This window comes from Xyrauchen texanus, chromosome 11, assembly GCF_025860055.1.
Source record: "Xyrauchen texanus isolate HMW12.3.18 chromosome 11, RBS_HiC_50CHRs, whole genome shotgun sequence".
In the NCBI taxonomy this organism is placed as follows: domain Eukaryota; kingdom Metazoa; phylum Chordata; class Actinopteri; order Cypriniformes; family Catostomidae; genus Xyrauchen; species Xyrauchen texanus.
The window spans coordinates 786593-811526 of NC_068286.1; the positions used below are offsets into that span (position 1 = coordinate 786593).

The 24934-nt window shown below is 41.6% G+C and overlaps 2 protein-coding genes across 2 annotated transcripts; both read left to right on the top strand.

The window, feature by feature from the left end:
• The first annotated feature begins 3808 nt into the window (after nt 1–3808).
• LOC127651694 (zinc finger protein 25-like) lies at nt 3809–13505 on the top strand. Its single transcript, XM_052137652.1, has 3 exons — nt 3809–4176; nt 4246–4804; nt 11438–13505. Exons 1-3 carry the CDS (start codon nt 3922–3924, stop codon nt 12448–12450), a joined length of 1827 nt encoding a protein of 608 aa, XP_051993612.1. The 5' UTR covers nt 3809–3921; the 3' UTR covers nt 12451–13505.
• A 3676-nt stretch (nt 13506–17181) lies between these two features.
• Nucleotides 17182–24260, top strand: LOC127651695 (zinc finger protein OZF-like). The gene is made up of 3 exons (XM_052137653.1): nt 17182–17526; nt 20147–20612; nt 22312–24260. Exons 1-3 carry the CDS (start codon nt 17359–17361, stop codon nt 23322–23324), a joined length of 1647 nt encoding a protein of 548 aa, XP_051993613.1. The 5' UTR covers nt 17182–17358; the 3' UTR covers nt 23325–24260.
• The last annotated feature ends 674 nt before the right edge of the window (nt 24261–24934 follow it).

The following is a 24934-nucleotide window of genomic DNA, read 5'->3' on the forward strand; positions in this document are numbered from 1 at the left end:
GTTACATTTTTGTCTTTTCTCACCCAAAACCAACTGGATCACTTCTGAAGACATGGATTAAACCACTGGAGTCGTATGGAGTACTTTTATGCTGACTTTATGTGCTTTTTGGAACGTCAAAGTTCTGGTCACCATTCACTTGCATTGTATGGAGCTACTGAGCTAGAAGTACAAATGAAAATGTGCTAACTGTTTATGAAACACTGAAACTTCATGAAGAACAATCTGAAGTCCTATAAAAGTGCCGTCCAGCAAGGCTGTGATGAATCTAACGCCGCCTTTTGTGAACTTTTAGTTAAATTTCATCCGACTTGATTAAGATATGTGTTTGGCCTGATGACTGCTGGCATGTTACCGTCTACTGATTTAATACTGTCACTTAAATGTCTTCAAATAAAGCAGCTGAAAGTTAAACTGTGAGTTTTGGTGTTCTAGTTTGTGGAGTTGGAAGTGAAACTGAGATGTAATGCGTTTGAAATGGATGCATACACTGTAAGTGCATAGTGTTTTAATTTAATAAACACTAATGCTTTACAGAAATCACTAATGACATATACAGAATTTGAAATGAAGGACGTCTCTTTTAGTGTCCCTTACTTTCCTTAAATGAAGTTTGCAACCCCAGTGAAACATGCTAATACAGTAAGTCACTCCTCTTTTTACGTCAACACATTTACATTTGTATCGTGCATGAATATAATGCCAATATCAGTGAGCTAAGAGTAACATAATCATGTATTATTTGAGTAACTGAGTAGATTTTTGGTGGGCAGTGTTTAAAGGAATATTCCGGGTTCAATACAAGTTCATCTCAGTCAGCAGCATGTGTGTCATAATGTCGATTACCACAAAAATGTATTTCCACTCGTTCCTCCTGTTCTTTAAATGTGTGTTCCAGTGAGACACTTCCAATGCAAGTCAATGGGGTTTAATCTGTACACATTAAAATACTGTTTCACAAGTATAAACACAAGACATAAACAATATGTGTGTGAACATGATTTTACTGTCATTAAATCACGCACTGACCACATCTGTTTGAAGTTGTTTTACAACTTGTTACCATGACGACGTAACACATAAACCCAAAAATTATGATTTAAACAACTTTACAGTTCAAATAATACACCATTTTTAACAAGAATGAATGTATTTGCTTTTATAAACTTCACATTTCTGCCTTTAAACCCTCCAAAAATTGCCCCCATTGACTTCCATTGTAAGTGTCCCACTGAAACCTCTATTTATTTATTAAGGAAAAGGAGTGACGAGTTGTTGTTGTTGTGCGTGGATGTCTGTCACTACATGTTTTGAGTCTTGAAAAACCGGTTTCATTTGCTTTGGTCTGACTAAAGGTTCATGGAAAAACTGTCTCAGTGTTGACAGAAATGCAGAAGTGGAAGGACTTTCAGAACTTTTGATGAATAAGACTCGAGCTCTGAAGATCTTTTTCAAGGTACGATAAAATAAAGATTACATCATAAAGTACTGAACTACATAAATATTATTATTTATATAAATCCTTTCTTTAACTCAAGGTGTCACGTTGCTGCAATGATGAGGAGATAAAAAGCAAGAACACTTGATTTACAAACACAAACTCCCACGAGAGGCAAAACGAAAACTACCCCATGGGGTAAAAGCAATCCAGGCTGGGGCAGAGGTGAAATGGGGAACGGGACCAACCGGACCGAACCAGGAAGCAGATCAGGAGCAACAAGAACATGGAGACACCAACAGGAGACACGATAACAAGATGAACTGGCACTGGACCGCACACACGAGGAGACTAAAATGAAACTATGAGCAACAAGGAGGCGGGACGTAAGACAGAGAAGCATGTGGCGATACAGGAAAAATAACAAAGCACCCAAATTTCTTTGTGTAATGTGTTCTGCAGATCAAAACAAACAGCATTTTGTCTATCACCATTTTAACGCGATCCTTCCGATGGGTGAACATCCGTAAAGCTGCGGGTCCAGACAGCATTCCGGGCCGCGTCATCAGAGCGTGAGCGAATCAACTTCATTTTCAATCTGTCCCTCTCCCTGTCTGTAGTCCCCACATGCTTCAAAACATCAACCATTGTGCCTGTACCGAAGCAAGCCACAATCACTTGCTTAAATGACTGGCGTCCTGTTGCTCTGACCCCCATAATCAGCAAATGCTTTGAGGTTAATCAGAGATTACATCTGCTCTGTGCTGCTCACCTCTCTGGACCCATTGCAGTTTGCCTACCGCAACAACCGCTCCACTGATGATGCCATTGCATCTACAATACACACTGCTCTCTCCCATCTGGAGAAAAGGAACACATATGTGAGAATGCTGTTTGTAGACTACAGCTCAGCATTCAACACCATAGTGCCCTCCAAGCTTGATGAGAAACTCCGGGCTCTGGGCTTAAACAGCTCGCTGTGCAGCTGGATCCTGGACTTCCTGTCAGGCAGATGTCAGGTGGTTAGAATGGGCAGCAACACCTCCTCATCACTGACCCTCAACACTGGAGCCCCGCAGGGCTGTGTTCTCAGCCCACTCCTGTATTCGCTGTACACGCATGACTGTGTGGCAACACATAGCTCCAATGCCATCATTAAGTTTGCTGACGGTACGACGGTGGTAGGTCTGATCACTGACAATGATGAAAGAGCCTACAGAGAGGGGGTGCACACTCTGACACGCTGGTGTCAGGAGCACAACCTCTCCCTCAACGTCAGTAAAACCAAGGAGCTTGTTGTGGACTTCAGGAAGAAAGACGGAGAACACAGCCCCATCACCATCAATGGAGCACCGGTAGAGAGAGTCAGCAGTTTCAAGTTCCTCGGTGTCCACATTACTGAGGAACTCACATGGTCCGTCCACACGGAGGCCGTTGTGAAGAAGGCTCACCAGCGCCTCTTCTTCCTGAGACGGCTGAGGAAGTTTGGAATGAACCACCACATCCTCACACGGTTCTACACCAGCACTGTAGAGAGCATCCTGACTGGCTGCATCACCGCCTGGTACGGCAATAGCACCGCCCACAACTGTAAAGCCCTGCAAAGTGTGGTGCGAACTGCCAGACACATCATCGGAGGTGAGCTTCCCTCCCTCCAGGACATATATAACAGGCGGTGAGTGAAAAAGCTCGGAGGATCATCAGAGACTCACCCGAGTCATGGGCTGTTCTCACTGCTACCATCAGGCAGGCGGTATCGCAGCATCAGGACCCGCACCAGCCAACTACATGACAGCTTCAATCCCAAGCAGTCAGACTGTTGAACACTCGATCTCTCATGATCAATAATCAGCACTGCACTTTATTAATCTAATATCTCACACTGGACTGTCATAATTATATTCTCCACAATACAACTACTGTATATATATATTATATACTCTTTATTTGTATTGGAAGTGTATTCTATATTGTGTGTATTGTTACTGTACATTGTATATTATATTGTGTTGTGTAAGTATGTGTATATTTATGTTGTGTACATTTGATATGTAAATTGTGTAAATATGTTGTTTATTGTAATTGGTATATGTCTCGTCACTGTCATGACTGATATGTTGCTCAGAACTGCACACAAGAATTTCACCTACTGTTGCACTTGTGTACATGTGTGACAATAAAGTGATTTGATTTGATTATGCCTGTTTTTTATTATTTAATTTTTTTGTCAAATTAAAGTCAGTTCTGAATGTTGGGAAGTGTTTGACTGTACAGATTGTATATTTTTGATAATGTGTGTTTGTTTGAGTGAGATGATGTTCCACTCCAGTCCAGCAGGAGTCGCTCTGAAGCTCTTTAGTCCGCCGGTAAACTCACTAAAGAAAGAAAGAAGAACTCACAGTTTGTTTAGATGTTCAGCTGCTGCGTCTTTAATACATTTCTGTCACTTCTCTGTTTCTATTCTTGATGATTTCCTCTCTTTCATGACAGCAAACCAAACGTTTTCTCTTTGTTTTGACAAGAGCTTTAAATATCCTGTTTCAGGAGTCTTATTGAGTTTTTGTGTTGAGATGTTGAAGATGAGTTTGCAGGTGGATTTGATGTGCTGTAAATCAGTAGGAACTGATCTGTCCATGCTGGATATTGATGATTTGATGACAGAAATCTCTCAGCTGAAGAAAGAGGTGGCGTTACTGGAGGCAAAGCTGAGGGAAAGAGGAGATCCACTGAACGGAGAGGTTTGTACAGCTGTTAAATATATCAAGAGTCCAGATGAGTCAGTACAGTGATTGTGTTGTGTTTGTCAGGAGCTGGAGAAGGTTTCCTGTCAATCTTCAGTGTGTGTGACTGATGGGACCTCCACAGAATGTCAGGATTCAGTGTGGAGCGTCAGAGATCAGAGATCCAGAGACACACAGGACTCAGAGCTCAGCCTCACTTTACTCTGTTATACTGACGCTCAGGAGAGTGTGTGTGACAGTAATCAGGGTGATCAAACCTCCACAGAGTCTCTGGCTTCTGTCTGTAACGCTGGAGAACAGCAGATGCTGCAGATACCATTGAAGATGTGTTCAGTGAAGCTGCTGGACTGCAGGAACCTGATGGAGATGAGAGGAGAAACCACAGCAGAGGAACAGCATGATGATCACCATGAAGATGAGGAGGAGGATGATGAGGATGTTGTTCAACATGATGATCACCATGAAGATGTTATTCAACATGACAATTATGATGAAGATGATGAGGATGTTTTTCAACATGATGATGAAGATAATGATGACAGTCACTATTATGAGGAGATGGAGGATGGTATTCAACATGATGATCATGATGAGGAAGAGGAGGAGGAGATTGATATTCCTTCAGGTATGTTTGCTCATTTCAGGTTAATTTTACATCCCTCAAAATGTTCATAGTAAATGTGCTTAGCTCCAGCTGTGGTTCCTCTGCTGGGACATATGTGTGAACTTGAGGGGAACTGACTTCATATTGTGCTTCCACAAAAAATCACCATAAAAGTCATTGAATAAATGTTAAGTTAGATATGCCAGAACCTACAGGGGCTGTAGCCTTTAGCCTCTTTAGCATGCCCGCATCCCATGCTGGAGACCCCAGTTCAAATCCCGCTTGGAGCGCATCGAGCAGGACCGGTTACACACCGATTAAACGTTTTATGGCCGATACCGATATTTACCTATGCCATGATTTTTATGGTTCTTTCCACAAATAATTTCTGTAAAAACACTGTAGATGGGATCTTTTAAACACATGACAAGCCAGAATTTTAAAAATAACTAAATATGACAACTTAACTTATTGATGTGAAAAAAGTTCATTTTCCACTTCTGAAAAATGTTTTATACTTCTGTTTTCGCAGTTCTAATATCAAACCATTTAGTAGTCGACCGATAAATGTTCCTGTTTGGCCGATTCGTTTCTTGATGGTGCTGAGAATCGGCTGCTTGTATGTGAAGCGTCAGAGACATGTAAACGACCAGTCACGGTTTGTTTTATTGTTATGTGTCATCGTGTTACTACAATAAAAGACCGGTGTGCAACACAGTCTCATTTTAATGTTCCGCATATCAGACAGACGCGTTTGAGCTCATGTTAAAGTGCTCGTCTGTTTCATTCTCCCTCTCTCTCCTCAACCGTTCCCTGTAACGTTTAAACTGTCTTGCCTAATGATAAAAAGGTAAAGATCAATCAAATGAATGTCATGTACCATCTGCAGATATGTGCATATCTCATTTAAACAGATGTAATAAACCAACCTCACAAAACTTCAGCAGATCCAGCGTCCTGTGGAGCGATCATTTATTAACCTCTAAAGCACATATTCTATCAGTCTCTCCTCAACGGTTGCCTGTAACTTTTAGAATGATAAAATGCAAATATCAATAAAATTGATGTCATGTACCATCTGCAGATATACACATATCTTGTTTAAACTGATGTCATTCATGAACCTCATGAATATCTGATATCTTCCTCTGAAGCACGAATTCTATTAGCCAGAATCAAATCTTCAGGATCAAAAGTTCCTCTGATTCACAAGTCATGACGGTCAGTCCGTGACAATCCAAGCAGGCGATCCAGGCCGTTTAAACTGTCAGGAGATTGAGGCTCGCTCTGGGTCTGTACGAGCGCGTGAGTGCAACTTCAAAGCTGCGTCTGAAACAAGGAAATGCTGCCTCCGGAGGCTGAATACGGAGGTACGATGAAAATAAGCTGCTTTTCAAACTGTTCGGAGATCAGTTTCCATAAGAGTTCCATTCATTCAAAACAGCTGATAGTTAAGCCATTAGCTGATTAGGCAGTAAGTCAGCTGCCTGCGTTTTTGGATGCAACCCAAGGTAAAAGCGCTTCACGTGCACTATAAGAAAATGTCTTCTTCACTGCGCACTGCATGTACAATTGGTTTAATTCTGTATTTTTTCAGTAAATGTGATTGTTAACGTGGACATGCCATCCATGGTTGCTGGACTTCTGTGTGTGCTGTTTCCTTCTTCCTAATATATTAACAATTTCTTCATGTGCAAATAAATCAAATATATTTGAGGACTAAACACAAATTTGAAGAAACTGCTATTTACCATTTAAAACACAATATACATTTTTAGTTTTGTGTGAAATTGAGTAAATATAGTGCTAAATAAGAGTTTATTATTGTAATTTTTTTTGCAATTTTATGTTTGTTATTTACTGTATTTGTGTGATATATCAGTGTTGTATCGGACGCCCTGCTCTCTGAATATCGGCATCGGCCATTAAAAAACCCATATCGGTCGACCACTAAAACAATTTGTATGTACATTGCTGTGGGATAGTATTTGCCCCATTCTGATTTGTTCTGTTTTTGTATATCTCATACTAAATTTTCTAACAAAATCTAACATTTAATAAAGTCAATCTGAGTAAACCCAAAATAAAGTTTTGAAATGATAATATTATATATTGAAGCAAAAAAGTTATCCAATACCATCTTGGACTGTGTAAAAAAGTATTTGCCTTTAGTTACTAAATCCCCAAATCTATAAAACTGCATTCATAATGAGGTTCAGCTGGACTAGACACACCCAGACCCGATTACTATATAATATAACTTTTTCAGCAGCATGAAGTCGGCTAAAAGGACTCACCCAGTATGCCAAGGTCAAAAGAAATTTCAGAAATGATGAGGAAAAAGGTGATTGAAATGCATCAGTCTGGGGAGGGTTACAAAGCTATTTCAAAGGCTCTGGGACTTCAAAGAACCACAATGAGAGCCATTATCTCCAAATGGAGAACACTTGGCACAGTAGTGAACCTTCCCAGAAGTGGCCGACCTTCTAAAATTCCTCCCAAGAGCACAGCGACGACTCATCCAGGAAGTCACAAAAAAGCCAAGAACAACATCCACCTACAGACCTCTCTCACATCAATAAATGTCACTGTTCATGACTCCACCATCAGAAAGACACTGGCCAAAAATGCCATCTATGGAAGAGTGGCGAAGCTAAAACCACTGCTAACCCAGAAGAACATTAAGGCTCATCTGAATTTTGCCAAAACACCCCTTGTTGATCTTCAAACCTTTTGGGAGAAATTTCTGTGGACTGTTGAGTCAAAAGTAGAACTGTTTTGAAGACAGGGGTCCCATCACATCTGGGGTAAATCAAACACAGAATTCCACTGTGGTGGTGGGGGCATGGTTAAGCGCTGGTTTATGAATGGAGAACGAGATCAGGAGATGAGAAGGGTAAGGATCATCAACTGGCAATGATTTCCTCTAAAAGCTTGTAACAATTAAGGAAAGGAGGAAGCTGGTGCCGGCTTGACAAAACGCATAGACGTTTATTGTTTCACTTTTCAGTTGCACACAATAAAACACAGCTTTTCAGCAGTACACACAAGGTTTTCTTTTCAGCATCCACCACACTGACATGCATACACACACACAGACAGCTTCATGCGTCTCTCTCTCCCGTCTGCTGCTGTCTCCTCCAAAAATACTCCCGCCGGCCCTCACTGGAATGCGAGAACGGTGTGGCACACAGGTGGACATTATACACCATTTATCTTCCTGGCCTCACTCTGCCCAGACACCGTTCGGCCCCGCTGTGCTTGCCACACAGCTGTTTGTCATTGCAGTGACAGTGGAGACTGGCTTTCAAGAGCGAGCCAGACACCAGTGAGAGAGAGAGGGAGAGAGAGAGCTGAACTGAGCAGAGTGTTCCTGAGTGCAAAATGTGTGTTGTGCTGAAAAGCGTTATTTAAGTGTGTCCATTGAAAAGTGGGATATATAGTGGGACTGTGAAAATGGTGGAAAATAAAGCACTATGAGTTGGATCTTGCTGTCTCCCACTTCCTCCTTGTCACGAAAACCATGAATTTCTTTACACTGGTACCAAAACCCAGGAATCAAAGGAGGAAGAATGCCGCCATAGGTCCCTCACCTCTGGAGGGCGTGGTCAAGACCCTCACCAGAATCCACCAGATGTAACATCAGGCCCTCCTCGAGCTGTATTTATGTATTTTGTTTTTACTCGGGTTGCCTTTGTTTCCCCTGCTGTCACTCACTTGACATTGTGTCAATGTAGTGACACTAGGGGTTGCTCTTGGGAGCCCCAATGCATGACACTCCCCCGGACATACTGGTTTAAAAGGAGAAGGAATGCCCACTTTCATTCAGATTTTTTCTTCGGAGCCGAGCGGTTGTGTATCAGTGAGCTGAATACTGCTGCTGTTCCATTCACCGTGAAGAATAGTATGCTGTTGGACATATGGCGCATTCCAGAGCCTTTCTCTCCTTCTGCACGCTTAGTGCAGATTACGCCCCTTGGCCCTTCGACAGTGCTACTAAAAGAGGATATTTCTGCTAAAAGAGTATATGTCCTCTTTAAGAGCAAACACTTGGACATGAAAGTCTTTTTAAAGACGTGCTTTTATAAAGATGTCTTTCTGTCTTTGTGTGATTCCTGGATGGGGTCGTTATCTCTCCGCATCCGACGGACACGTGTCAGGGCAGCGATCACACTGAGGCAGTGTTTGTGGGTGTTCATGTTCTCATTGCAAAAATATGACCATGGCAAAGTTGTGGTCGCGGCTTTCCTTCTTTCGGGGGAATGCCACTCCAACCGCCCCCCACACTGTGCCTGCGGGTACGAGGCCCGCTCATCTGGCACTGGAGGTGATTTGGGGAGTTCAGTGGGCGCAGTCTCGCCCCAACAGGCTCGTTTGCCCCCGTTGAGTTCCAAGATGAGACCAGCTCACCTCATGGCCAGCTTAACATCTCTTTCGGAGCTCTCGAGCAGGATGAGTTCTCAATCGCTGCATCAAAGAGTGCATTGGCGATGCCAGACGCCGAGGACTCAACTGAGCTGCCACCTTCGGGTCTGCCCACCCAGTCTGAGGCCGACACAGAGCTGACCACTATGATTGCCCAGGCCGCTGTGAGTATCGGATTGAACTGGAACCCTCCATCCTCCCCTGAGCCCTCGTGACTAGATGATTGGTTCCTGGGTTCAGGTCACCGCTTCATGAGCCTGCGAGTTCTGAATCGGGCCTTACACAGACTCCCGTTCAAGGTGCTGACACAGAAACATATTTTGATGTGTGTCCGGCATAAATATTGGTTCATGGTGGTAGACCTGAAGGACGCGTACTTTCACGTCTCAGTTTTACCTTGACACAAGACCCTTCCTACGGTTTGCTTTCGACTGCCAGGCATATCAGTACAAGGTCCTCCCCTTTGGCCTGTCCCTGTCCCCTCGCGTCTTCACGAAAGTTAAGGGAAGTGTGCATCCACAACTACCTCGATGACTGGCTGATTCTAGTACACTCTGTGTCGATGATTGGTCAGTCAGTTCTGAACTGCCTGAACTCATTAAGGCAGAGGACAGTGGTTCCACTGAAACACTTTCAGAGGCTCCTGGGTCATACGGCATCCTCGGTGGCGGTCCTGCCACTCGGGTTGATGCATATGAGACCGCTTCAGCACTGGCTTCAGACTCGAGTCCTGAGATGGGCATTGTGCCGCTGCATGTGCGCCACCCCCTGGTGGCCCAGCTGATTAGTCAATTTGGCAAAGCATAGGTAGACCTGTTCGCTTCCTGGGAATCCACCCACTGCCCGCTCTGGTATGCAATGATGGGAGCCCCCCTCGGAACAGACGCGCTGGCACACAGCTGGTCCCAGGGGCTGTGCCAATACGTGTTCCCTCCAGAGATCCTACTTGCACAGACCCTGTACAATGTCAGTGAGGATAAGGAACTAGTCACACTTGTGGTGCCGTATTGGCCCACCCAGACTTGGTTCTCTGACCTCACACTCTTCGCGACAGCATCAATTCCCCTTAGGAAGTACCTTCTTTCTCAGAGATGGGGCATAATCTGGCACCCACGGCAAGACCTCTGGAACCTCCATATTTGGTCCCTGGATGGGACTCGGAAGACTTAAGTGGTCTACCACCCATAGTGGTAAACACGATCACTCAGGCCAGGGCTCCTTCAACAAGGCAGCTGTATTCCGTGAAGTGGCATGTGTTCGCTAATTGGTGTTCTTCCCATAGCAAAGACCCCCAGAGATGCGCAGTTGGGCCAGTGCTTTCCTTCCTGAGGAGAAGCTGGAGGGGTGGCTCTCCCCCTCCACCCTGGAGGTGTACGTAGCTGCTATAGCAGCGCATCACAATGCAGTTGAAGGTAAGTCCTTCGGTAAACAACCTGATCATCAGGTTCCTAAGAGGTGCCAGGATGCTGAACCCTCCAAGGCCGTGCCTCTCCCCCATGGGACCTCTCCATGGTCCTGTTGGGCCTTTGGAGAGCCCTGTTCTAGCCCCTAGAGTCAGTCGAGTTAAAGGCTGTCTCATTAAAGACCGCCCTCCTGACCACGCTCACTTCCATCAAGAGGGTGGGGGACCTGCAAGCATTATCTGTCAGCGAAACGTGCCTGGAGTTCGGTCTGGAACACTCTCACGTGATCCTGAGACCCCGACCGGGCCATAAGCCCAAAGTTCCCACGACCCCTTTTAGGGATCAGGTTGTGCACTAGAGAGCACCGCCTGTTCATGCAGCACATATATCGCCATTACAGCCTTAATGGATATCGTACTAATGTTTTAGAAGTCAAAGTCTGCAGGTTTCACAGCATTTTGGATGGTTCCCCAAATCATGTACTGGTAAGTGCCACTTTCACAACTGTTATGTGCACGTTAATGTGACAATGGGAAAGAAAAGATAAATATTACATGTTCTTAGGAGTGTCAACCCTTCTACATTCTGTGGCTATTGCTATTTCTGGAGTTCTTACTAAGTGTGTTGATAATTAATTATAAATCAACCATGACTGATATGCCTTTTAATTTGGTCAATAATTGGCCAATAAATATCAGTGGCCTAACATCAGTACATCGCTAACAAATAATTTTTGAGGCCACTGTACTGTATGCACATACCATGTTCTAAATAGTTTGTATGATAATTATTGTCTTACTATTACTTATTATCATGTTCCATTTAGATGCAAATAGAGGTTCATGCTCCGATGAAGAAACAGCTTCTACATCAAAAGAGTGTCTGTCAGCACAGAGTCTTTCCTGCATCACCTGTGAGAAGACATTCAGTTTACAGGAACATTTTATGAGATATGAGGGAAAAGACACAGAGCAGAAACTCTACACCTGCAGGACATGTGGAAGCAGCTTTTCTACCTCAAAAGAGAGGAACCGTCATTCAAAAGTGCACAGACCACAGAAGGAGTTCCCCTGTGATCAGTGCGGGAAGGTGTTCTTTGTTGGTTACGTCCTAAAAGCTCACATGAAGACACACAGTGATGAAAAGCCTTTTCAATGCAGTGAGTGTGGCAAATGTTTCAAAACTAAAAAAAGTCTTGTTGCCCATAAGAGAATACACACAGGGGAGAAACCGTACAAGTGTCCTCACTGTGAGAAGAGATTCAACCACAATCCTCATCTGAAGAAACATGTCCGTGTGCACACCAATGAGAGGCCGTATCAGTGCAGTGAATGTGGGAAAACATTTGCACGAATAGATTCTCTAAAGTCACACAAAGAATTACATTCTGAGGAGAAACTCTATCAATGCTCACACTGTGATAAACGTTTCCATCAAAAAACGAATCTGATGCGTCATGAGAGAAGGCACTCTGGAGAGAAACCTTACCTCTGCTCTCAGTGTGGAAAGAGCTTTTTTACTCGAGGTCAGTTGAGTTATCATGTGAGAGTGCACACGGGAGAAAAACCTTATAACTGTAGTGTTTGTGGGAAGAGTTTCAGTCATCACTCTAATTTAGTGATGCACCAGAGGACACATACTGGAGAAAAACCGTACAAATGCACTCAGTGTGACAAAACGTTTGCTCATCCAGCTAGCTTGAAAAATCATCAGAGAGTGCACACAGGAGAGAAACCTTACAGCTGCTCCATCTGCGGGGAGAGATTCACTTATATAGGAAGTTTTCACACTCACAAGAAGAAACATGCTAAAGAACAAGCTGTCCTGGAATCATCATAGCATCTTTTCATGGCTCAAGGTGTGAAAAGTTTTCAGTTCAATCATTATATTGAATATTGATGAACATTCTTAATCAAATTAAGCAATATCGTGGGTATCACCATGATTTTAATGCACTTTTTATTTGGTGACTTTGGGTCCCTTTCCTAAACAGCATGTCATTAGACTAATTTCATAATCTTTCAGGCATGCACAATTATTTAACAAAGTTATTACTTAATGTTTGGAAATGTTATTATTTATGATGTGAAAGTGTATCAGAAAATGTAGAAAGTAATTCCAAATATTTTGTAGATATTTTCAATTGAATAATTTGGCAAATTGGGACCGTATACCAAGACATTTAAAAAATAATTAAGAGTTTATTATGAACTTTCATACAGTAGCAATAATAATGGTTTAAAGGCAGTGCAATGAATAATGCAATGTATGTGCATGTAATGAAAGAAAAATTAAAGTCTTTATTCCAATATTAATGTAGCATAAATATGAAACAAATTAATGTCTCTTTTTTCCCCTTTTTTGATGATTTGTTTTAGTTTAGCACCTTTTGTATTGTGGATGTGCATGCTTTGAGGTTTTATAATTGTCTTCAAGCCTATTTATTGTTCCAAACAAGATTATAATTTATTCAGGTATTGAACTTTATCTATTTTTCAGTGGGAATTTTTCCTGTCTTTAGTATATTTAAAAAATTACAATGTTTATCTGAATGGATATTTAAAGGAGAAATAACTACTTGAATTTTAATTTTTAATTAAACACATGGATCTGTCAATCCTTGTGTAAACATATGCTGCAAACTAAATAAATACAACTAAAATGCAAAAAGTAAATATAAATAGTGTTTCAGATTGAATATTTGTCCCACTTTACCAGTTTTGCCTGGAAAAAAAACGAGGTTTGTTTAATAAAGAGTGCTGAATTGACGCAACGTGCACTTGGTTAAAATTTCATATCTTTTGTTTTATGGAAATGTACATAGAAATGCATGTATCAAATACAATATGCCAGGCTTTTGAGGCACATCTCTCAATCAATTACATTCCATTTATATTCACAATAAAAAAACTGAGTTTTGAAAACACTGACATAATTTATACAAGATACATTTCAAGTGGGAACTGATATTTATGTGTTTTTATATATGCAGCCTGCTGTCATTTTAAAATTTTATTGTTAATCATGACAAGCTAATATGATGTCATCATATTATAACTTCTTAATGTCAATATTGTGTTTGGTGCATAAAAAGCACATGAAAAATCAAACAAACATTTTATTCATATTCGATTTGATGTGCTAAATTGTAATGTCATTGTGGTGGTGGGGGCGTGGTTAAGTGAATGGAGAACGTGATCAGGAGATTAGAACAGTAAGAATTATCAACTGGCAATGATTGTCTCTAACAGCTGTTTGTTATATATACTTTAAGAGTGAGCCAAACGGCAGTCCCGACAGACAGTGACAAGACACGAGCTGGAGAAAGACTTTGTTTTATGTCCACTGAAATGTGGAGTACTGAGTGCGACCGCTGAAAGAAGTTTAAAAGAAATAAAAATGTACCGGTTGAGTTGGATTTGATGTCTCCCGTTTCCTCCTTTTCCCTAACTGTGTACATTGTTACACTGGTGCCAAAACCCAGGAATAAGGGAGAAAGAACGCCGCCATGAATTCCTTACATCTGGAGGACTAGGTCAAGACACTCACCAACATCCAGCAGACACAACATCATGCCCTTCTTGAGCTGTGCAAGGTGTGTGCATGGGGATATACAGGATTATCCTGTAGTGACCATGACTATTCAATTTTGTGAACAAAAACATAGTGTCGAGGCTGCAGTTAGTTCATTTCTCACCCATCCACTAATTTTGAGCATGATTTGGCCAGTATTTTCCACGTTATTAAGGGAAATTTGCATGGATGGGTCCTGTAACAGAGCGTTTTGGTGTGAGATTTGTGATGTGCTGGCTGGGGAGGCGGAGCTGGGACCATCTATGCCAGTTCCATATCAGGATGACAAAAGGGAGAGGGAAGTCTCGGCTTCACAAGCCCTTAGAGGATTTCCTGCAGGGGATTACCCTCTGGAACAGACACTAGATGAGACTCTTAGGCACGCCTTGAAATAAGTGAAAGTGATTGATGGTCATGATCTTCAGCCAGACATTATACTTGCCTGTCTGTATTTTTCTATTATAAATGACCAGATATATTGAGTGATGCAGGATGCTCAGACAAAGGAAGATGTAACCCAGTTATTGATACCAAAGAAGAATGCGTGGGGATGTTCGCAGATGGTTTTTGGCATGCCATGAATGTCTGAATCTACTGGTTGGTGAATCTACTGGCCACCCCAAGAGCGCCTTTGCGCCTGCTTCCTTCCTTTCTCGCAAGACTCCACGGGGTTCTCCCCATTTTAATTATTGCATGGGCGTAAGCCTTGTGGTATCTTAGATGCCGTGAGGGAAAATTGGGAGGAGGGACAAAATTCTATATGTTCTTATTGAAGAAAAAACTCCACACAGAAGACTATCACAAAAGAATTTCCTCAACCTCTTAAAACCGTGGAGGGAGGTGGTCCCTGTGGCTTCGCCAATGGTGGTACCGGAGAGGGAGGAGCTCGGAATCACGGACATGGCCGGTTGCAAAGAGAATTCGTCCCTACCGATTGCCAAAGCACAATAAAAGTGGTTCTAGAAGAATTAGAGGCCATTCTAGATATGGGGTAATAGAAGAATCCCACAATGACTGGGCCAGCCAGGTGGTGCTGGTTCCATAGAGCGACTGCTCCCTGCAGTTCTGTGTGGATTATTGAAAGGTCAATGTTGTGTCTAAATTTGATGCACACTCAGTGCCTCATATTGACGAACTGCTCGATCGGTTGGTTACGGCTCGCTTTTATTCGACACTGGATTTAATGAAGGGTTATTGGCAGATTCCCTTAACTCCAATGTCCTGTGAGAAAATGGCCTTCCCTACACCATTTGGCTTACACCAATTCATGACCCTTCCATTTGGTTTCTTTGGGGCCCCCTGGCTGAGTCCTCTGACCACACTCTGCATTTGTCTCTGCCTATCTGGATGACATCATTATATACGTTAATGATTGACAGTGGAGTATGCAGCATCTAAGGGTGGTTCTGAGGTTGCTGAGACAGGCGGGACTCACAGCAAACCGCAAGAAGTGCACAATTGGACTGGTGGAGTTACGGTATCTGGGGTTCCACTTGGGTCACTGGCTGGTGCACCCCCAAATTTACATTTACTTTTACATTTATGCATTTGGCAGACGCTTTTATCCAAAGTGACTTACAGTGCACTTATTACAGGGACAATCCCCCCGGAGCAACCTGGAGTTAAGTGCCTTGCTCAAGGACACAATGGTGGTGACTGTGGAGATCGAACTAACAACCTTCTGCTTAACAGTTCAGTGCTTTAGCCCACTACGCCACCACCACACTATCAATCAAATTTATAAGACCGCAGCAGTTGCGGCCTGCCCGAGACCCAAAACCAAAAAGGAGGTGAGACAGTTCCTGGGGTTGGCTATTATAGGAAGTTTGTGCCTAATTATTCGGATGTCACCAGCCCACTGACCGATCTGACTAAAAAGGGAGACCCAGACCCTGTCTAGTGGTCAGAGCCGTGCCAACAGGCTTTTATGCAAGTGAAAGCTGTGCTTTGTGGTGGGCTGTTGTTACATGCTCCTGATTTTTAGAGATTTTATTATTTTCTACTGACATGTCAGACAGGGGGTTGGGAGCAGTGTTGTCCCAGGTGGTGTACATCAGCCGGAAGCTTTCGGTGAGAGAGGCGAGGTACAGCACCGTTGAGGAGGAGTGTCTGGCCATCAAGTGGGCAGTCCTCACCCTACAGTACTACCTCCTGGGACGGGCTTGCACCCTCTGTTCAGACCACACCCCACTCCAGTGGCTCCATCGCATGAAGGATACCAACGTGCGGATCACTCATTGGTAATCGGAAATATCGAGTTTAAAAGAAATAAAAATGTACAGTTTGAGTTGGATTTGCAATCTCCCGCTTCATCCTTTTCCCTAACTGTGAACATTGTTACAGTCATATATTACTGTAGACCAAAAAGAGGATGTTCGCTGCCAAATTCTCACACGTTTGGTGTCTCTGACTACTGTGGCATGCATGGGCAAAGAAAAACTTAAACAACAAAAGTGGAAAATGAATTGCTGATTCTCAGGAGGATAATGATCTTGATATTATTTAAAAAAAAGATTGTCTATACGTTTAATGTTTTATCTTGCAACCCCAACCCCCTTTTTTCAGATGACTGATTTTGTCTTTTGACTTTTTAATTTATATTTGTTGCTAAATAAGATTCACTGTTATTAATAACAATTGGTTACTTGATATTGTGGGGTTTTTATGGAAACGTAACAGGTCTATATTATTTAAGTAGTTCAGTTTTTTTTTTTTTTTTTCAAATACAAACCTTTGAATTAAATAGTACATTAGTAAGAAAGAAAAAACACTGCATACTAACAAAAATGTAACATTGATAATGAGTTTTCTTGTTGAAAAAGTCACCATAAGTCTTTAGGAAGTTTTAGTCCTTGTCTAAATTATGAGTTGAACTGGGTGACCATATGACCATAACAAAACATCAGGACATAATAATTGTGTTGTGACTCCAGTCCAGCAGGAGTCGCTCTGAAGCTCTTTAGTCCGCCGGTAAACTCACTAAAGAAAGAAAGAAGAACTCACAGTTTGTTTAGATGTTCAGCTGCTGCGTCTTTAATACATTTCTGTCACTTCTCTGTTTCTATTCTTGATGATTTCCTCTCTTTCTTGACAGCAAACCAAACGTTTTCTCTTTGTTTTGACAAGAGCTTTAAATATCCTGTTTCAGGAGTCTTATTGAGTTTTTGTGTTGAGATGTTGAAGATGAGTTTGCAGGTGGATTTGATGTGCTGTAAATCAGTAGGAACTGATCTGTCCATGCTGGATATTGATGATTTGATGACAGAAATCTCTCAGCTGAAGAAAGAGGTGGCGTTACTGGAGGCAAAGCTGAGGGAAAGAGGAGATCCACTGAACGGAGAGGTTTGTACATGTCCTTTTCCTAAATCACTGTCAAATTAAACATTTTTAATTTCCAAAACATTCCCGGAACATTCACACTTAATAGAGGACTAAATGAATACAAGATTTGCGCACTGTACTTCAGCACCAGACATTTAAATGCAGATATAAATATTCAATGACGTGAACAAATGATTGTGCTGCTCAAAGGTGTTCTTAAACCTGAAGGGAAATGTGCAGGATTCTGTATTCCACTACAGATTACATGCTGTAACAGATTACTCGCAGTCATGTAATCGAAAAAAAAACATCTGCCAGTACGGTTACATTAATATGATTCTTACAATATAAAACATTTTCTGAAAAAGCCTAAACATCTCATGCAGTGTATCTTCTCAAGTAAATTCATTTAAATTTTAAGGCTAGGAATTGTGACAAAAAAAGAAATGCTATACAAAAATTAAGTAAAATATAGAAAGTATTTTAGCATACCATAAAGCTAAATGTTCATCTTCTGATCGTATGTGGATTCTTGCCACTACTAGATGAATCTCATATTACTGAATTACAAATGGTACTCTGAAATTACATTCTGATTGATATTTTATTTGAAAACACTAGAACTCAAAATCAAATATTGTTAGCTGACATTGGTTTTATGTTGGGAAATATATAAAATAAAAAAACTGAAATATCTTGCTTGCATAAGCAAGGACACGATTACATTTCCATTGGAATCCACCTGTGAATAACATTTTCTGGATAAAAACCCATTGTTGAAGGAACATTGGTCAGGCTGTGAATCTGAAGGAAAATGGAGACCAAAGAACATTCCACAGAATTTAGAGATAAAGTAATTAGAAATGCATAGATTAGGGAAAGGGTACAAAATAATATCCAAATGTTTGGATATCCCAGTGAGCAGCACAGTTGGATCAATAATCAGGAAGTGGAAGCTGCACCAGACCACCCAGGCACTGCCAAGAAAAGGTCGTCCCTCAAAACTCTGTGCTCTAACAAAAAGGAGACTTGTAAGAGAAGCCACAGAGAGCCAACAATCACTTTGAAGGAGCTCCAGAGTTCAGTGACTGGAGTAATGGTGCACCAGTCAATCATATAAACAGCACAACACTGGCCTGTATGGGAGGGTGGCAAGAAAGAAGCAATTACTCAAAAAGTACCATATGAAAGAATGTCTGGAGTTTGTCAGAAAGCATGTGAGTGGCCCAGTTGCGATGTGGGAGAAGTTTTTGTGGTCAGATGAGACCACGATGGAGCTTTTTGACCAAACCTCAGAGCGCTATGTGTGGCGCAAACATAACACTTCCTATGCCTCACGACACACCATCCCTACAGTGAAGTATGGTGGTCTGTGGGGATCATGCTGTGGGGATGCTTCTCATCAGCAGGGACTGGGCATCTTAGAATTGAAGGAAGAATGGATGGAGCGAAATATAAGGAAATACTGCAAGAGAACCTGCTTCAGTCTGCAAAAAACTGAAGCTTGGGAGGAAATTCACCTTTGAGCAGTACAATGATCCCAAGCACAAGATAAGATTCAACTTTATTGTCATTGTGCAGAGGACAGGTACAGAGCCAATGAAAGGCAGTTGTTTTCGCATATCCCAACCATGCTGGGGTCAGAGCGCAGGGACAGCCATGAAACGGCACCACTTGCAGATAGGGTCAAGGGCCCAAGAGCGGTATCTTGATGGTGCTGGGGCTTGAACCCCTGACCTTTCGGTCAATAACCCAGAGCCTTAACCGCTGAGCCACCACTACCACAGTAACATTAAAGTGGCTCAAGAGCAAAAATATAAATGTCCTAAAGTGGCCCAGTCCTGATCTCAATCCTATTGAAAATCTGTGGCACTATTTGAAAATTGCAGTCCACAAGCATCACCAACCAACCTGAGCAATCTGGAGAGAATAATGGGCCAAAATCACTTCGTCACTGCTGGTACATAATACCCAAAAGACTCAACGCAGTTATAGCAGCAAAAGGTGACTCGAATAAATATTGCTGTGTGGGGGTTGAATATTTATGCAAGAAAGATATTTTTTAAGAAAGGTTTTTATTTTTCATAAAATATTTCCCAACAAAAAACAATGTCACCTTACAATAATTGATTTTGAGTTCCAGAATTTTACATTTAAATATCAAACAATACAATTTTATTGCACCATTTGTAATTGAGTAATATAAGAGAATTGGTCAGGGGTCTGAATACATTTGCAAGGCACTGTACATACTGTGCATCATTTTTCCTTTATCACAATAGAAGCCAATTCTGAAATATTTCTCACAAAGAGCACCATGGTGTTATTTATTTTCAGACATGGTCTGTGATAACCCCAAGTTTATGACATGTCATTGTGAAACCATGGATTTTTTTTAAGTACCTTGGAGTATCTTGACAGCATCATGAAATATGAACATGATCAATCATTCAGGACCATGGCATTACCCTGGTAACGTGGTGCATGGTGTGAAGGCGTGATGAGAAAGCATGAGGCGATTGACTGTATTTCCTGAATGCTACAGGCTTGCGCCCCTGCTGCCCCTGTACTGTGGACGTCAGTGTAACTTAGAGCAGTTTCCACAGAAAAGAAACACTCATGTGATTGTTGTGTTTGTCAGGAGCTGGAGAAGGTTTCCTGTCAATCTTCAGTGTGTGTGACTGATGGGACCTCCACAGAATGTCAGGATTCAGTGTGGAGCGTCAGAGATCAGAGATCCAGAGACACACAGGACTCTGCGCTTGGATTCACTTTACTCTGTTATACTGACGCTCAGGAGAGTGTGTGTGACAGTAATCAGGGTGATCAAACCTCCACAGAGTCTCTGGCTTCTGTCTGTAACGCTGGAGAACAGCAGATGCTGCAGATACCATTGAAGATGTGTTCAGTGAAGCTGCTGGACTGCAGGAACCTGATGGAGATGAGAGGAGAAACCACAGCAGAGGAACAGCATGATGATCACCATGAAGATGAGGAGGAGGATCATGAGGATGTTATTCAACATGATGATCACCATGAAGATGTTGAAGATGAGGAGGATGTTATTCAACATGACAGTCATGATTATGAGGATTTCATTCCTTCAGGTATGTTTGTTCATGTCAGTTTAATTTGACATCCCTCAATAAGTATTTTGGCACTTTCTCATTGTTAAATGTTAGTGGAACATGTAGTGAATGTGCTGAGCTCCACCATTGGTTCCTATGCCGGGACACCTGTTAGCCCTTTTCCACCAAAATGGCTATGGTTCTCGTACCGAGCTCAGCTGGTTCATGGCCGGGGCAATCTGGAGCGAATCATGAACCGGCCGGGCTTTTCCACTGACATTAGAACCAAACCATGATGTTACGGGCTGCAAGGAAATTTCACTTGACTAACTCACCTTTCCACACACTAACATGGCATGTCTGGGTGTTTGTATACAGATTTTACTCTTGTTTTTGAGGACATATTAAATCATATGGAATAATGCAATCCAACATTATTACATTGCTCAACAAGATTGCCAGAGACGACATCTACGCTAAAGACAACAGGTAATTGCATTATTTTGCAATGGTTTAACTTGCTAAGTTCTGTAAACTGTAACAGTAGAATAATTTTTAACATTGGTGTAGCAGATGGTTATATTTGGTTATTTGCCATTTAATATAATGCCATATAGTATACGTATATGAGCATATAATAGTATGTTTACGTCTAGATTGAGAATCCCACCAGTTTACTTAACAGATAGCTGAGATTTTCTTGACTTAGTGAGTAGCTGGTCAAAGTCCACTTAACAAACTATGTACAAAATAAGATGTCAACAGTGTAAGGAAAGCTAGCAAAGTTGGTAAATATAATAACTTACCGAGTCAGCCACAGAGGACACTGGCGATTCTGTGTTTATCTCGAGCATTACTAGCTGAATTCAATGACCCGGTTAGTTAGCTTGCCGTTTGGTGTCCAACTCCAAGACATTATTGCTCCATCCACTGCCCTTTTTGTTTGAGTCCTTCTTACGGTCCTTGTACTCCCTTAAGTGTTTTTCTATTTGTTTCCGATTTGGTCAATTATCCGATTGAAGCTGGCGTGCATAATTTCATGCTGGATCTTCTCGTAGACAATTTGTTCCTTTTGCTATCTCTGTAGTTCATCTCTGTTCTCCGTAAACACCACATCGCTACTGCTGCTCAATTTGTCTGTTTCTTGAACACTTTTGATGTTTGACAATTTTTGAGGGTTTTTTGTTGTTGTAGAGTGAAGTAGTAATCCTTGCTGCAGATGGTAGCTACTGTTGTTGTTTGGAAATCTTTACCTGGTGAAGAAACATTTGCCCGCCCTTTTCGATTTTTCGGCCCAGAACGGCCTTTTCTGTGGTGGAAACATGCAGAACAGTTCGAGAATTCGCACTGGCTCAGGAACCCGCCCCCAAACCATGTCGGTGGAAAAGGTCTGTTTGTGATTTTGAGGGGAATTGACATCATACTTCATTCAAATCACTAAGACACCAGTTGATTAAAAATCATTGAATAAATGTCATGTCAGTTCTGAGAAAAGCTCTAGCATCTTTTGTTTGCTGATGCGACTTAGTTTGCTATTTGTATCTAATAACATTCAGACATTAAGTGTCCAAATACTTTTTGTGGTCAAAAGCTCTGTTCAATATTTCTTAGATGCCCTCTTCTATCCCAAGAGTTTTGTCTTTCTCTCCAACCACACCCCAACACTCTTTCTACCACATTAGCCAATAAAAAGTTTTGAGGGTAACTGTTTGTATGATTACTTTGACATTCCTTTCAGATGCAAACAGTGGTTCATGTTCAGATGGAGAAAAGGCTTCTACATCAAAAGAGTGTCTGTCAGCACAAAGTCTTTCCTGCATCACCTGTCAGAAGACATTCAGCTCAAAGCGACGCTTAGCAAGACATGAGAGAAAACACACAGAACAGAAAATCTTCAAATGCAGGACATGTGGAAGCAGCTTTTCTACCTTCAAAGAGAAGAACCTTCATATAAAAATGCACAGAGGAAAGAAGCAGTACCACTGTGAGCAGTGCTGGAAGGTTTTCTTTTCTCCTTCTAATATGAATGCTCACATGAAGACACACAGTGCTGAAAAGCCTTTTCAATGCAATGAGTGTGGCAAGTGTTTCAGAACGAAAGGAAATCTTGTTGCTCATAAGAGAATACACACTGGAGAGAAACCGTACAAGTGTCCTCACTGTGAGAAGAGATTCAACCACAAGCCCCATCTGAAAAAACATGTCCGTGTACACACCAAAGAGAGGCCGTATCAGTGCAGTGAATGTGGGAAAACCTTTGCAGAGTCAGGTACTCTTAAGTCTCATCAGAAAATACACACTGAGGAGAAACACTATCAATGTTCACTGTGTGATAAACGTTTCCATGAGAAAGCTAATCTGATAGTCCATGAGAGAAGGCACTCTGGAGAGAAACCTTACCTCTGCTCTCACTGTGGAAAGAGCTTTTATGCTCAGGGTCATTTGAGCATTCATCTGAGAGTGCACACGGGAGAAAAGCCTTATCACTGTAGCGATTGTGGGATGAGTTTCTGCCAACACTATAACTTTGTAAAGCACAAGAGGACACATACTGGAGAAAGACCTTACAAATGCACTCAGTGTGACAAAACGTTTGCTCGACCGGATGTCCTGAAAACCCATCAGAGAGTGCACACAGGAGAGAAACCTTACAGCTGCTCTACCTGCGGGGAAAGATTCACTTATTTAGGAAGTTTTAATACTCATAAAAAGAAACATGCTAAAGAACAAATTGTCCTGGAATCATCATAGTGTTTTTGTATAAAATTGAAAGACAAGTAATTAAAAAAAAGTCTGTTGCAGATGGATAGATTTGAACAACACCTTTTTATATGAACAGTAAATGTAACAGTAAGTAGACCATTTGGATGTCATTCTTACGATTCGAACTACCATTCTTACAATGTGAATTAAACAATGTATTATGCAGCAGATCCTAATAAAGCTACTGGGTAAATGGATTTTAACTGGAATTTTTTTCTGTCTTACAAACCACCCTAAACCACCACCCATGCTATGTGGTAAAGGGCTACCAATTGATTTCACAGCTCAAACAGCAAATTAAAAATGTACCGTTTCAACTGGAGCAACAATGTCCCTAATCTCAGTCCACTCTACCTGTCATCCATCCAAGACTGTACCAATGTACCAACAAGTCTATACCTGCACAACACGGTCTGAAAAAAGAAGATCCAGGACTCTACCAGCTCCATTCTTCAGGTTTTATGGGTAGCCTCAGCATGAGGACAACCTTCCATAGGCCAGCAGCCATATCATCCTATAGCTATAGACTGGGATAGATCTTATTTTATTAATACATTTTCTATTTTTCTTTTTACTATAAGGTGCAAGTATAAGGTGTGTAATCTGAGGGTCTGATTTATAATGCAATTATAATCCTGTTATAATTATTACATAATCAACTATTCTATAACCATTTCATTCTATTTTAATTCAATAAATAATTATTGTATAAGAGCGATTTTATCATCTTCATGTGGTTTTCATGTACTGACCTTGTCTTGACTGTTTCTGTAGATTAGCAGGCACATCTCACAAGTTTTGTGTGTCCTAGTCAGGGGAGTAGAAGACACGGCTGTTGTTTTGCAGATCAGTTCTCTTCTTATCTTCATTATTGTATGAAGATTTGGGGCCTGCTTGAACTTTAATAAAAGCAACTCTTTTAAGTCCTTCATCCTCTGCCTCCTGTTGTCTTCCTTTTGGCTTAAGAGAGAAACATCACTCTGATCTAACATTTTTGGCGTCACGAACAGGATAGAAGGTGAACTGAGGGAATCTGGGCAGAACTCACACTGAAAGACTACACAAGTTTCTGGAAGCCCTAAATTCCTAGGGTGCTGAGGATCTTGAGTCGCTGAATGGTCTACGGCGCATACAGTGTGTGAGATGGTGACATTATTAACTAGTTTCATCTCTTTCTATCGATATGAATAAAAAGGGGACAGAGAAGCCAGAGGCATCAGGCTCAGGGATAAATGGACCTAATCTCTTCTTAGAGGAGATACAAACATTATGTGTAGAGCAAATACAAAAAGCCATGAGTTTAAAAGAAGTCAAGCAAAAAATGTTGGTTGATATAACATCTTGTAAAAATGTAAGTGAAAGGTGGACAGTTCCAGAAATTATACAAGCATACAAGAAGAGGTTATGTGAATAACATGGAAAATTATTGCTGTCAGGTGATCACATGTAGTGGCAACGGCCATTGAGGCTGAGCTTGACGGGGAGTCTGGGTGAGTTAGCTACTGAGATGAAAGCTCACCCAATTTGGGCAGAAAAAAAATGACATTTCAACATGCCACCTGTTACATTCACAGGCACATAACTGCCCTGCATGTGGC